Source organism: Saccostrea cucullata, unplaced genomic scaffold (genome assembly GCF_032062105.1).
Source record: "Saccostrea cucullata isolate Sc308-1 unplaced genomic scaffold, CSIRO_AGI_Scuc_v1 ctg1110, whole genome shotgun sequence".
Classification (NCBI taxonomy): domain Eukaryota; kingdom Metazoa; phylum Mollusca; class Bivalvia; order Ostreida; family Ostreidae; genus Saccostrea; species Saccostrea cuccullata.
Window position 1 is genome coordinate 102,868 of NW_026925183.1, and position 15,798 is coordinate 118,665.

Here is a 15,798-nt window from a genome sequence, read left to right on the forward strand (position 1 = left end):
AGCTCTTAGGGTTTAATCCCGGACTGCTCGTGCAGTCTTATTTTTTTTGTTTAGGACACTGTCTAAATTCTGTAAAATGTAATAAGGTCCTTAGCTCTAGAGTCACATTGGTTCAAGGATGAATTAGATATCCCTAGGCCTTTATAGTGTTATTTATAATAACTAAATTGCCTTGTCCCTTGTGTAATAAATAGGGCTTTAGGAAATTTTCAGTCTACTTGCATAGAGTCTCACTATAATTTTTAGGGTGTTGTATGGAATCATAAAATCTCTTAGGTGTATGGAAGCTCACTCCCATCTATTTTGGTAGATTTTTCTTAGGGCATCACACTCATTTTTCCTCCATTATATTTTTGTTATCAAATTATTTACTTTGCTATTATTTATTCAGTTATTAATTTATTTTTCTACCTCAATTTTTTTATTTACATTTTGAGATTATTTTGGAAACTTATTTGTTATTTGTTGTCAACTACAAATTATTCAGTTATCACCATAATAAATTAAATGTTAAAAATTTAAATTTTCTTCTTATTTCAAGGTGTTGATCATAATCTAGGAATCTCAGAACCTGGGTTGAATAAAACAAACAGGACCAGTCATTATACGATTAAATAGTTTGTGGGCTTAGTCTGTTCCTTAGTATTACTAAGTAAAGTTTAAGATCAAGTTTATCATTTATATATATATACTTTGGGACAGATCGAGTACACTTTACGTCCATAGATAAACTGGTTCCCGTTACACAACCTTTGGCATGAAAATACCGAGAAGGTAGTTTTTGGGTACAAGGTATTTAATACAGGGCCATAAAACCCATGGAAGTGATAAACAAGTCAAATTAAGTCTATATAGGCGTCGGAAGCAAATTGAACGTGGGAGGGGGGTCAATTGAAAAGGGGGGGGTATCCAACTAAAAAAAAACTAAGCCTTAATTTCCAATGCCTATATTATGTCTATCTTTGCATCTTTGTATCTGAGCCCCACCTTGCCCACTGTACCGACGCCTATGAGGTCTTAGGGCCGGTACACATGGTAAGGTTTGCCTTATAAGTCTAAAACATTACGTTTAGCAGGACGTGCAGCTCTCGTGTCCACACGCTAGGGCAAGACTTACAAGATTACTAGTATAAACAACATTTACATATATTCCATGTGTTTTTAAACCATAAACAGTGTGCATTATTAAACGGAATAATAGATTACTAGCTAGGACTTTGAAATAGTTTTTCCAACCAGTGCATCTCCACTTCTTAACAAAGAAGAGGAAGTTAACTGAAGTATTTGCGGATATTCATTATCTTCTTCGAATATACTTTGTGTTTCATCAATTTACCAAAGTGTATATATGGTTTTATTAAAATAGATTGAACTTTGGGTAAATGGTTTTCATTGGTTAAGAAATAAATGTCAGCTAAGTCTTGTATTAAGAAGTAGAGCAGTGTTCTACTTCTAAGTCAGACTTGCAAGGCTCGAAAAAAACATGTATTAAGGATGTTCACACGGTACAGCTAAAACTTACGTTCCTTGACTTATAAGGTAAGCCTTACCTTGTGTACCGGCCCTTACAGGCATCTAATCAAATCCATATCTGAAATGAATTCCATGAAAGACTTTATAAATATTTAATATAAAGTGAAAGTTTTTTTTTAAAAATGCCAAACCATAGATTCAAATTAAATGGAAATTCATGAAAAATTTTGACTTGTATCATTAAAGTACATCTGAACAGAGAATAGCATTTCTTAAAGAAATTGTATTATTGAAATGTAAACCTAGAGATTAAAGGCTCTTTTTCAAATTTAATACGTAGGTAAATACAACAATTAATCCTCGTACTAGTGCCCAGGATGTGCTACTGTTCCATGTGTGCAAGAAAACCGTTATAGAGATGCACTGCAATACATGCCTCGTCAAAATATGCAAGGCCTGTGTTGGGGAACACATTTCAACTGACGAAGCTAAGTACTGTCCGTAAAGTGGTTAAATTAATTCGTTCCCTTTTACCCTTCTGGTAAATCACGTCCCAAGGAGTCAGCCTTGTATCTAAAAGGCCACTGCATGAAGTCAGAAGAAAGCATACAAGAAGCAGTTACTCAAACGGTAGTTACACACTTTCTTGATAAACCGAAAATTTACACCACCATAAAAATTAAGTTTTCATTTTTATTTGGTCCTTACTTTGTGGCCTGTCTAAATGATGATAAAATTTGGACAGGGGGAGCTGAAGATAAAATGTACCTCTTTAGCATCAAACGGGGGGAATTACTCCAGACAGTAGGAACCGCGTCAAAGAATAGACCAGGGGGCATAGCAGTGACAAAGCATGGTGAACTGGTGTATACTGATCCAATTGCTAAAACCTTAAACATTGTGAAAGATGAAGGCACCGAGTCTATTACACTACAAAACTGGACACCTTACCGAGTCCGTTCTACCCCCTCTGGAGATCTTCTAGTTAACATGCACAGTAATAGAGACAAGAGGTTAAAGGTTGTTCGTTACTCAGGCTCCACAGAAAAACAATCCATACTGCTCAAAGACAGAACCTCTATCTATGAACATCCTGTTCATAATAAGAATTGCATTAGTGAAAACAGGAACTTGGATATCTGTCTGGTGCACTTCAATGATAAATCAATAATTGTTATAAACCAAGCTGGAAAACAGAGATTCATATACAGGGGTCAAACGTCCTCTCCAAAAAGAAAACCGTTCAACCCCAAAGGGATCACAACGGACAGTCGGAGTCAAATCCTTATAGCAGATTATGACAATGACTGCGTTCACATAATAGATCGGGATGGAACGTACGTTCCTCGGCCTTATAGATTGTGGGCTAAGGGGCCCTTTTGGACTCTGTATAGATTCAAGGGACAATCTGTTTGTTCCTGAAATGAGAGACAACCAAGTGAAGAGAATCAAATATCAGCATTAATTTACAACACGATTACAACACGAGACCCATTGCTTGTGTATTCACAAAAATCGTAGTTTCACAATCGATAAAATAGGTTTATCGGTTGTAAACTATAGTTTACGTACTGTAAACTATAGTTAACAATGTTAATCTATATTTTAGATATGTAAACTATAGTTAACGCGATAATCTATGTTTCACAACCATAAATTATACTTAACACCAAAAACAATCATTTGTGATTGCAAAACATAGATAATCTGATAAATACAGTTTCACGATTTGTAAACTATAGTTTACAAACCGTTAAGTATAGTTAACGATCTGATAAATATAGTTTCACGATTTGTGAAACTATGATTAACAACTCTTAACTATAGTTTACAAACGTGAATCTATGTTTATCAACAAAATCTATTGTTAACGCTTATTACAGAGAGATAAACTTAGATTATCATTCGTAAACTATAGTTAACAACCGTTAAATGTAATTTTACATGCAGATGAAAACTAAACGACTCATTAACTATAGTTTACGGTTTGTAAACTATAGTTTACAGTCGATAAACCTAGTTTATCAATTGTGAAACTAGGTTTAGCTCATTTTTGTGAATTTGGCGTGCCATACTTATGATATTAAAGCTAAAATTATGGACCATGTTCGTTTATTTCCAACAAAGAAGGGTCTTGATAGACCTAATATATAAAGTAAAACATGTAAAAATGTAATAAATGTAAAATTTATTTATCATTTGAAAAATGTATTAGCTATACATGGATTTACAGCTTCAGCAGCTATTTTTATTGTTTAAATGTATGCATTAGATATATTATGGGGATTTTTCATGTCAATAAACTTTTAAGTAATTTATTTCTGGGAAATTTCTTTGTAATTGGATAGTGTTTTAACTTTATTTATATCTTCATTACTCAATCAGTCAATATAACAATTAGGCATTATAAAACAATTTAAATAGGAGAAAAAGCATTGCCCTTTATTATATGCAAAGATATTATTCTCCTACAGCACGAAGTAAAAACTTTAGATTACAGTTTGGTTGAGATTTCCTCTGGTGATACTGGAGAAAATGTACAAATTTATAACCATGAAATTCAGAAACCAACAAATATGAACTCTGAATAGTATCTGTAAGATGTCATATTGATTTCCATATTTTCACAGCTTTTTTTAAGAATAAGAGATATGATGATTTATAAATCATAGAACCAAATAACCAGTATATACAAGGAGAAAAAACTCTGTCAGACAATTGCCATTCAAATTTCTCAATAGTTCTATCGATCACTGATTTCAAAGAGAGTAAAAAGACTGCATATGCTTACTAAAATGTTACACTGTTGGTAATTAGGAAACTTGTATAAACATCAAATCGAAAGTAGTTCTCAGTCTGGTGAATATTATTGTGGGAAGGCATTTTTTTTTCTTTCCTAACAATTAGTCTTGAAAGGTTGTCAATACAGATTTTCTAAACAGTTTATCAATACAAAAAGTTAAAAAGAATCCTCAAGTCAAGTTCATCATTGTTATCCCATTCAAATCAGAAAAATAGTTTCTTGTGTTAATCTACACAGTACAGGAACGACTCAAACATTCCAGATGTTCTATAATTTTAGTGGTTAAAAAAAAAACAAAGCAGATGGTGTTTAAAATGATCGTTTTATACATATAAATCTACTACGTGTAACTTTTATTTTTACCTATCTTTGAAATTACTTTTTCAGTTCCAACCCTTAGCAACACAATGGCAACTCCTCCTTACTGGGGTCAGGAGGTCATAACCTGTGACCTTTGTCCTAAGCCTTCACAGCAGTTCTGTAACAACTGTCAAGTTAGTTAATGTGTGGACTGTGTCAGTAAACATGTGGACAAATTCAAGTCCCAAACACACGACATTGTTCATTTCACCAACAGGAAGATCCAGCCAGCGTTTCCTGAGTGTAAAGTTCACTCCAACCAGAGATGTGAGGCCCACTACCAACAGTGTCATGTCCAAGTCTGTCTAAAATGCATCTTCAGTTCCCATAAAAGACACAATGTTGTAGACATGCAATATATTTTCCATGAAAAGAAAAAATACATTGAAAAAAAAACCCTCAAGAAATTGAATCCATCATTATTCCCAAGTACAAGAAGAAAATGGACAATATAGCGGGCAATATCTCACCATCGACAGCACAGTTTGATGAATTGGAAATAGAATTAGAAAAACAAAGAAATCTATGGCACCAAAAAGTAGAAAACATCTTCAAGAAAGTTAGCTCCTTGATCAAGTCCACAAGAGAAAACTATATCACTTCTCTAAGATCTCAGCAATCCAAGTTTAAAAATCTTATACCAGATATGATGCAAACTGTTGAACAAAACAAAGAAATCTTAAAGACTAATAAAGTGTCTGATGTCAACAACTACAAATCCAAACTGGCTGAATACAGAGATATACCTGCTGATATTGATGTCAAAATTCCATTACTGAAAACGAATACAGTCCAAGGGAGAGAACTCAACATAGAGTTAGGAGAATACAAGGCTACTTTAACACAGTCATCATTATCCAGTCTGACAGATGAAGTCTCCTATTTATCTTAGAGAGAGTTATTAGACCAAGCCAGAGTGATAGCCCACACTGGAGTTGATCCTATATATATAATGTTGCCTGTGTAGGAACAAATGAAGTCTAGGTTAGTGGCAATGACAATGTTATTATGCATATTGAAAAACATGGGTCACTACAGGAATATCTTTTACCGCCAAAAAACATTACAGTCCTAATGACATCTCTGTGATGCAGACAGGGAGAACTGATATACATTGTACAGTGATTATAACAATCAAACAGTGAACATTGTCAGAAACGGGAGGTCAGAGGCACTGATCACCCAACCAAAGGGCTCTGAACAGTATGGCTGGACACCATGGGGATTGTGCTGTACAAGATCAGGGGACTGCGACATACTGATCATACTGTATATGATTACCGACAAAACAAAATACTACGTTATCAAGGGAAAACATTGAAACAGGAAATTTATAGAGATGAACATAGAAATCTAATCTTTAAAGAAGGGTATATTGTATTATATCCAGCAGAAAATAACAATGGAGATATTTGTGTCTCTGATCTTAATGCTGACATCATGATTATGATGTTCAAGACAGGAAGAGTCCGATTCCGATACGATGGAACATCAGCCAGGAGAGAGAAGTCATTTAAACCTAAGCAAATAGTGACAGACCCCATGAGTCAGATCATTGTTACAGATGTAAATAATAACTGTCTACATATCCTTGATCAGGACGGACAGTTCCTGAGATTTATAGGCAATTGTGGTTTAGATAATCTTAGTGGATTAAGTGTGGACAGTGAGGGGAGGCTGTGGGTTGGATTAAAAGATTCAGGAGAAATTAACGTGATTCTGTTAATTGAATAAACATAGAGTGTGTTTTAAATAGATAATGTCAGAACTTTTCTTGTGAACCTCAAATATAAAGGAAGTAATAAATAGAAATACAGAAATATATTAAAACTTATCATCTTAAACAAATGATAAATAACTATAAATAGAGTTTTAAAGAGTATAAATCCAAAGATAAACAACATTTTCACTGCTGCATGGTTATGTGCGAATCGATAAAATCTTTGTTTTGGACACCAGCTACTATTGATTTACATCAATGAGGCTGTTTATGTCAACTAAAGGTTAAAAAATATTGGGACAATTGATTAAGACGTAATTATTAGTTTTAAGTATGGTTTTATGCAATAGAATTACTTGCTAGTAGAATGCATGTAAGGAGCAATCCAGTAACTGCCTTACATTTATACACCCGTTCATATATTTTACTGGATCTATTCATAATTACCTTTTACATGTTAACACTGCATGGTTAAACACAATTTACACTACATTATTTGCGTCAAAAATGATATGTGTATATATTATTTGAATCGTTTATGATTCCAATGTCTATAATGTTTCATAAGATTAAAAGTTCTCCCGCAATATAAAGTTTTCTCAGCGCGATTATATTTGCTGTATGTGAGACTCTGCACCTGCAACACATTTCAACTGACGAAGCTACTGTCCATATTGTGGTTAGATATGAAAAAAGACTACAGAAAATCTATTCCCCTGTAACCCTCTGGTAAATCTCGCCCCAAAGAGTCAACGATGTATCTTAGGGACCGTTGCATGAAGTCAGAACGAAGCATACAAGAAGCAATTACACTTTCTTTATAAACCAAAAATTGACACCACCATAAAAAGACGTTTTCATTTTTATTTGGTCCTTGCTTTGTTGCCTGTATAAATAATGATAAACTCGGCAGGGGGAGCTGGAGATAAAATGTACCTCTTCAGCATCAAACAGGGGGACATACCCCAGACAATATAAACCACGTCAAAGAACCGACCAGGAGGCATAGCAGTGACAAAGCATGTTGAACTGGTGTATACTGATCCAATTGCTAAAACATTAAACATAGTGAAAGATGAAGGCACCGAGTCTATAACCCTACAAAACTGGACACCCTACGGAGTCTGCTCTACCCCCTCTGGAGATCTTCTAGTTAACATGCACAGTAATAGAGATGAGAAGTTAAAGGTTGTTCGTTACTCAGACTCCACAGAAAAACAATCCATACTGCTCAAAGACAGAACCTCTATCTATGAACATCCTGTTCATAATCAGAATTGCATCAGTGAAAACGGGAACTTGGATATTTGTGTGGTGGACTTTAATGATAAATCAGTAATTGTGATCAACCAAGCTGAAAAACGGAGATTCATATACAGGGGTCAAACTTCCTCTACCAAAAGAAACACGTTCAACCCCAAAGGGATCACAACAGACAGTCGGAGTCAAATCCTTATAGTAGATTAAGACAATGACTGTGTTCACATCATACATCGAGACGGCATGTTCCTCGGCTTTATAAATTATGAGCTAAGGGGCCCATTTGGACTCTGTATCGATGCAAGGGACATTCTGTTTGTTTCTGAAATGAGACACAATCAAGTGAAGAAAATCAAATATCAACATTAGAATACATGAAACCATTGTTTATGCTATTATGCTCAAGACATTTGACGTGATTTTCAACTTGTTTAAGGAACACAAAACCTTTGCTTTTCTTATTTTATATTTTAATAAATCGGAGTTTTTGAAATAAAAATATATTCATCGGTCAAGTGGACCAGTAATTAAGTGATGTTCGCATAGATCTTTGACCAGTAGATAAAACAGACTTCCAGACTGTTCAGAGGTAGGATCAGGTGCCTTTGAGGGGTAAGCTCTCCGGTCGACCGGTCACACTCGACATCAGTAATATATGTATTATTCAGGTAGACGGAATAGTCCACAGAAAAAAATAACATAAAAACATGGAATTTACAATTTGTATGGAAAGGTCAGTCCGAATTCGATTGCTAACAAGTTCAATATACCACAGAATTTACAAAATTCTGACTTTCATCAAGGTTGTTGAAATCCTTGTAACATCGAGTTATCTGTTAGTAGCCTGCCTCAAGTTAAAAAAAAATTGGGTATAGAATGAGCTGAGAGATAAAAACAAAGCATATGCATGTTATAGCCAGAATTAATATAACTACATAAACAAGGAACGTTACCCACTGCAGCTGGCTGTAACACTGACAGGGGTTACTTACTCTTCTATGGCATCTGATCCAACCTCTGATGCTATTGTAGGTCCTTGTTCGACTTGTTTTAAATTTGTGATAGTTCAATGGACTTTAGTCCTTAATTATTGTTCCTTTTCTTCATATTTTCTTAACATTTATAGTTTCTAGTCAGTGAAACATTCAAATAAAAAACAAATGTGTCAGACACTCTATGGTGTCTTTTGAGTAGAGGAGGATACATCAAATCAAAGTAGGAATGAAAATGAATACCACACACCCATTCTCAATATAAGGGCTCAAATAATGTCGCCTCATTTTCATTTAGAAGAAATATCACTGATGTAATTTTTAAATCAACATTATAAATAGTCATATAACAATGAATAAGAATTCATATAATTATTGATCTGAAAGGGTATTTAAGGAGTTCCAAATTCAAATATAGTAGCCTATTTGAAATGTACGTTACTGTCGCCGAGGCAAATATTATTCTGAATCCCCTCTGTGTAATATACAGTTTTGATTCTCAAGTAAAAATTTTCTGATAAGTTAAACCTTGTATCATATATATTTCTTTTCATAACAATAAATACATTTTCTTTGTGATAATAAATAATTTTTATTGTGCAATGTCCCTGTCGCTTAATTCTATTTCAACCACATTACAAGCAAACACAAAGATTATACACCTGATAGTTTTGTTCTCCTTTATTTATTGATGGGCTAAATTTGAAATTTCAAAGGATTAATTACTCCTACTTAGATAATGTAACATGAAATTGAACAACTTGAGCAACTTTTATAAATATGTTTACGGAATGAAAGACATTTTCAATCGTAGAGATAAGAAAGAAATGTACGTTACCTATATTCTTCCATTAAGAATACATATTAAGTAGAAAATATGAGATGACTCTGAATAAGCAACCCCTTGTATCCTGTAAACTGGCAAAGACGTCTTGCTTAACATAATTAAAAATTATTTTTTACATGAAAAGTGATCATTTGAAATGTACGTGACTGAAATGTACGTTACCATGAAATTCGAATTAAGTGAATCTCGCACGAATTTTCATGTATTCTAATACTTTCACACACTCGAATGTGTACACAAAGGAAAGTTTCAAAGGTTGGAGGTCCGCTAAATCCCAAAATTAATGAAAAGAAACGTCTCTGCTGAGGAAAAAAATATATTAAGGTCAATTATTATGTAATATAATTTTGATACCTGGTATATATTTCTGAATACGAAACCTGTATGATGCATTTCTTATGATATGCAGGTTCAAATAGTATCAATATATTGCGTGTCTAACGTATGCTTGTGGAAGAGGATTGATTTTTATATTTGAAATGTACGTTACGTATGGTAACGTACATTTTATGTATTTCTAACTGACATTTTTTTAAATTTAGTCAATGAATTGCGTTTACACGAGCGAAACAAAATTAACGTTACAATCCATTTGACAACTGGCCACATAAATCCATCTAAATGCACCCCCAATCCTCGTAAATGTTTTAAACTGTTACCACAGTGTCTTAAATTCATCTTTGGCAACCTTTTTGCAGTTTGTTTACTTTTCATATGCGACTTTTCGTCAATATTAATTGTTGTTGATAATTTAAAACAAGGTATGCATAGGCTTATAATTGGTAAAAAAAAAAAAAAAAAAAAAAAAAAAAAATGAAAAGAAAAAGAAACAAAACAAATAAACCCAGAACACAGGATGGTCACGTACATTTCAAATACTGAATACTCAGTTTTGTTTGAATCATTGCACTTTGGGTTATATTTTTCCAGATCTGCTGAAAAGCACGTATGCTTGTGTTTTGAAAAACGATGTTGCAACATACTAAATGAAATTGTTTACAAGACTGTCGATGGATATATTCGGAATAGATTTATGTTAAGTTTCAATGACCAAACACGAACATTTGTTAGATGATAGCAAAATACATCTGACTCATATTTTTTTTGTCTGTACCCTTGCACACAGTTAGAAGTAACTAGGCTACGACCGGTGTCAATTTCAGCGAAACAGCACAAAAGAATGGTAATGAACTGAGGTGGAGGGGACTCTCCAATAATATGTGAAATGAACGTTACCGAAGTGACGTGACAGTCATGTAGTTGATGACAATAACCTCGTTTGTTACATTATGATTTCTTATATTGCTGCCTTAAAACGCTTCATTGATATGATTTTTATGTCAATAATTGCTTTTTTTTCAATATTTTCTTATTACTAATTTACATATTATTACAAGCTTGAAATGTACGTTACCTACTCATATTCTGAGGCAATCGTGTCTCTATAGTGGTGATTGTGACATATAACACAATGTGATTACATAGAGAATCTTTTTTGGAATAAACTGAAACAAAACGATGAATTTTTAAATGAATTTTAGATGAATTTTAAGCTTTTTATTAAACAGAAATATATCTTGAAATGTACGTTACATTTACATAGTTTTCTAAATCGGCATGGATATATGTTAAAAAAGACAGTAACTACAAAATAGAATTTTACTACATGTACATGTAAGGTTCCAGTATCTATTAAAAATGACAAGATTCCAAACTGATCGCTCTTAACAAAACAGAGAGAAGAATTTAAAGCATATATTTAAAAAATGTTTTTATACATCTGGATCAAAAAGTAACCTTTGTTTTTTGAAAGGAAAAATTAAACGCACGTTCGTATGCCGCGAAAATATGTTGCTGACAGAGTTGGTAGGATGTGCTGGTGTTAAGATGAGATATTCCAATTGTGATTTTAATGACTACATTTTTTTTGACATATTTTTTTGGACATTGAAGAAAGAGTAACGTACATTTCAAGCTACATTTTTGAACAAAATCACCCTCTACTTTATCGTCTTGTCATTATTCCATGTATTATAATTTGATGAAAAAAATCTGGAAACAAAATCTTCAGATACTTTCTTTCAAAGGTAATTGATAGAAAAATTGTTATCTTGAACTTCATTTTTTAAAAAATCAGAGAGGCATTTGTGCCCTTATATTGAGAATGGGTGCTCAGTTTATACGGTCTCATCCAAAGGACCGTCCCATTTAGCAGCCTTTTACGACAAACAAGGGGGTACTGAGGACCTATTCTAACCCGGATGCCCACGGGGTTTTAAATGCATTGTGTATCACCAAAAGCTTTATCTGATAGTTTGGAAGATAAGTAAAACAATATAAATATATCTTATTTTTCCAAAGGACATAGCTGCAGGATCCAGCTAAATGATATCATTTAGATATATCTTGTTTATAATTATCCAACGCAAACAGCTGTAAAAATTCGATAGAATGAAGCTAAGAGAATAAAACGTAATATCTTCAAACTGCATGACCTATAAGACTGACTTATAGACTGACAATAAATGTTTAGTCTTTAAAAATTCACTTTGTGTATGTATGTGCATGTATTTAAGTACTTATGATTCTGTTTTATTTTATTTAATTAAAATAATAAGTAAATGTGTTACCATACTGTTAAGTGCATAGGTTACCAGTATATGAAACTATTATTTAAGACTTTTTTTTACACAAAGAGTTTACTTTGCACATGTCGCATGTATTTAAGTTCATAAGTTTCTGTTCTTTTATTGGGTAGAAAGTTAACATACTGATACATCACTTAAATATACATAATACTATTATTTTTGGTCCCTAAAGCTTAAAAATGCGTATTTGAATGCAAGAACATAGATCAGAAACATCTATCCAAATAAAATGAAACCACAGAGACATTAATATTCAAGTAGAATTTCTGATCAGAAAAAGTAAAATAAAAAAAATATTTAATAAAATGCCAAATATATTATATGTTAAGTATGTCCAATTTTTTCTTTGAAAATATGACTTATACAAAGTTTACCTACACTTTTAAAGTAAAATTTGAAATGGATGTTAAGTAAATACTCTGCAGCGTTAATTTGTGCAACAGAAATCTTATTTAAACACAAAACGAAGCCCAGATCTTTAAAATACGCAGTGAGCCATAAGAGTACTAGTCATGTGCTCAAGAGATTTTCGATTGAAAATTTTGATAAGGTAACCTTTTTTTTGTTAACCATTTTGGAGAAATTATATGTGGATTTTTTTGAGGAATTTGCTTTAGCATACCTAAGGTATTTCTCTTTAATATTTAAAAAAAAACACGCTAACATTGTAATTTATCTAAATTTAACATTTAAAAAAATGAGAATTCTAAACAACCTTTGGCAACAAATACAAAGAGGGTCGTTTTTTGGATACAAGGCATTTTATACAGACCCATAAAACCCATGGAAGTGATGAACAAGACAGTTTCTTTTCCAAAAAAAAAAATCAAGTCCTTTCAGGCGTCGGAAGCAAATTGAATGAGAGGAGGGGGTAATTAAAAGTGTAGGTAACTATTCCAACTTAAAAAAAGAAACCCCAATTTTCAATGCCTATATTATGTCTATCATTGCAAAAAAAAGGGGAGGGAGCTAAGCCCCATCTAGCCTCCTGTTCCGACGCCTATGAAGTCTTACAAGCATCAAATCTATATTTGTAACGAATTCCATGAAATACTTGATACCGGTATGTTTAATGTGAAGTTATTTTCTAAACAAGAGGCCCACGGGCCTTATAGGTCATCTGAGTATCATGTAACAACTTTCCAACAATTGAAATTGGTTCGTGTTTTAAATCAAACGCCACGAAATATACAATTTTGAAAGAAGCATCATTGTTTATCATAACTTTACACTTAGCATGCCTACCTTGGTTACTTAATACCCAGAGGTAGATCAGAGTAACAAAGAGAAAATGCATTTCCATATTATAACCAGTTGTGCTCCCCACACCACAGGGGTCACTGACATTGGGGCCTCATATTTCAAAATTTTGGAAATGTTATCATAAATTTTAAATTTTATTTCATCAAAAATGGTTGATTAATAACAAAGAGCAGATTTCAAAGAGTTACTTTTTTCTGACTATGTAACCCCTCCTCCCACGGTACCCCTAGCCCAGAGGCCCTGAAATGAACCATTTTGGAAAACACACCTTCTTCATCATAAATATGTACCTAGATCATTGGCATAATACCCAGTAGCAAAGGAAAAGATTTCCAAAGAATCCATGCATTTTCACGATATAATCATTAGAGCAACGACCTAGCACCAGAACCCCTGATCCAGGGGCCTTGAAATTCATAACTTAGGAAGAAGCATCCTTCCTCATCATAACTATGTACATAGTTTATTGGTTAAACACCCAAGAGCAGAGGAAAAGACTTTAAAAGAATTTAAGCATTTTCACTATATAATCAATAGAGCCCCGCCCTAACACCAGAACCCCTGACCCAGGGCCATGAAATTCTCAATTTCGTAAGAAATTCAGCTTATTCAGCAAAACCATTTACTAGGTTAGTCCGAAATATCTGACGTTTTCCCGGCTTTTTCACGATTTTGATATTTTACATGCCAAGCAAGTAAAATATCAAAATCGTTCAAAAGCCAAGAAAACGTCAGATATTTCGGACTAGTACTTGGTTACTTTATTTAATGCCCAGGAGAAGGGAAGAAGATTTTTAAAGAATAAATGCATTTTCACTATACAATCTATTAAGTCCAACCCTAGCACTAGAATCCCTGACCCTGGGGCCATGAATTTCAAAAGTTTTATAGAAGACTAATGCTGATTACAGTCGTGTTAAAAGTTTGACTACTTAATGCCCAGGGGTATAAAAGAATATTTTTGAAGATTACATTAATTTTAGTGGTTTTGGCCCCATCCCTCAGGGACCATGAAATTAACAATTTTTGTTCCCCCTTAAGCTTTCTTTGTGTTTAAATTGGTTGAAATTGGTTGAGCGGTTGCATAGAAGAACTTGAAAATGTTCAAATAATAACGCACGGCGCACGACGACGGACAAAAACGGATAGCAATAGGTCATCTGAGTATACCCAGGTGGCAAAAAAAAAATAATTGAGTTTTTTAAAATAAAAATTAATGAAAAATTGATTTAACTTGTAACTCGTTTTATTAAAATCACTATGTCAAAATGGAAATCAAGAGTTTAATGGCTCCTTTTTTTTTAAATTTAATATGTAGATAAAATATACCAATGAATCCTCTTACTAGTGCCCAGGATGTGATACGATGCCATGTGTGCAAGACATCCGTAATAGAGATGCACTGCAATACATGCCTCATCAACCTATGCAGGGCCTGTGTGGAGGAACACATTTCAACTGACGAAGATACTGTCCATAAAGTGGTCAAATTTGAAAACAGAAAATCCGATCCCCTTTACCCTTCTGGTAAATCACGTCCCAGAGAGTCAACCTTGTATCTTAGGGGCCAAGGCATGAAGTCAGAACAAAACATACAAGAAGCAGCTACTCTACCAATGGTTACACAGTTTCTTGATAAACCAAAAATTTACACCACCATAAAAATGAAGTTTTCATTTTTATTTGGTCCTTACTTTGTGGCCATTTTAAATGATGATAAACTCTGGACAGGAGGAGCCGAAGATAAAATGTACCTCTTCAGCATCAAACGGGGGGAAATACTCCAGACAGTAGGAACCATGTCAAAGAACCGACCAGGGGGCATTGCAGTGACAAAACATGGTGAACTGGTGTATACTGATCCAATTGCAAAAAGTATAAACATAATGAAAGATGAACGCATTGAGTCTATAATACTACATAAGTGGATCCCTTACGGAGTCTGCTCTACCCCCTCTGGAGATCTTCTAGTGAACATGCACAATAATAGAGACGAGAAGTTAAAGGTTGTTCGTTACTCTGGCTCTACAGAGAAACAATCCATACTGCTAAAAGACAGAACCTCTATCTATGAACATCCTGTTCATAATCAAAATTGCATCAGTGAAAACGGGAACTTGGATATTTGTGAGGTGGACTTTAATGATAAATCAGTAATTGTGATCAACCAAGCTGGAAAACGGAGATTCATATACAGGGGTCAAACTCCCTCTCCCAAAAGAAAACCGTTCAACCCCAAAGGGATCACAACAGACAGTCGGAGTCACATCCTTATAGCAGATTATGACAATGACTGTGTTCACATCATAGATCGAGACGGCATGTTCCTCGGCTTTATAAATTATGGGCTAAGGGGCCCTTTTGGACTCTGTATCGATGCAAGGGACATTTTGTTTGTTTCTGAAATGAGAGACAATCAAGTGAAGAAAATC

The 15,798-nt window shown here is 33.8% G+C and overlaps 2 protein-coding genes across 2 annotated transcripts; both read left to right on the forward strand.

Moving 5' to 3' along the window:
• The first annotated feature begins 2,235 nt into the window (after nt 1-2,235).
• LOC134268252 (uncharacterized) lies at nt 2,236-2,895 on the forward strand. The gene has a single exon (XM_062750443.1). The coding sequence runs from the start codon at nt 2,236-2,238 to the stop codon at nt 2,893-2,895; it is 660 nt and encodes a 219-aa protein (XP_062606427.1).
• A 4,619-nt stretch (nt 2,896-7,514) lies between these two features.
• On the forward strand, nt 7,515-7,823 carry LOC134268253 (uncharacterized). The gene has a single exon (XM_062750444.1). It carries the CDS (start codon nt 7,515-7,517, stop codon nt 7,821-7,823), a length of 309 nt encoding a protein of 102 aa, XP_062606428.1.
• Nucleotides 7,824-15,798: the final 7,975 nt, after the last annotated feature.

Coding starts and splice junctions, on each gene's coding strand:
- LOC134268253 (XM_062750444.1), top strand. CDS start 7,515: ATGCACAGTAATAGAGATGAGAAGTTAAAGGTTGTTCGTTACTCAGAC.
- LOC134268252 (XM_062750443.1), top strand. CDS start 2,236: ATGTACCTCTTTAGCATCAAACGGGGGGAATTACTCCAGACAGTAGGA.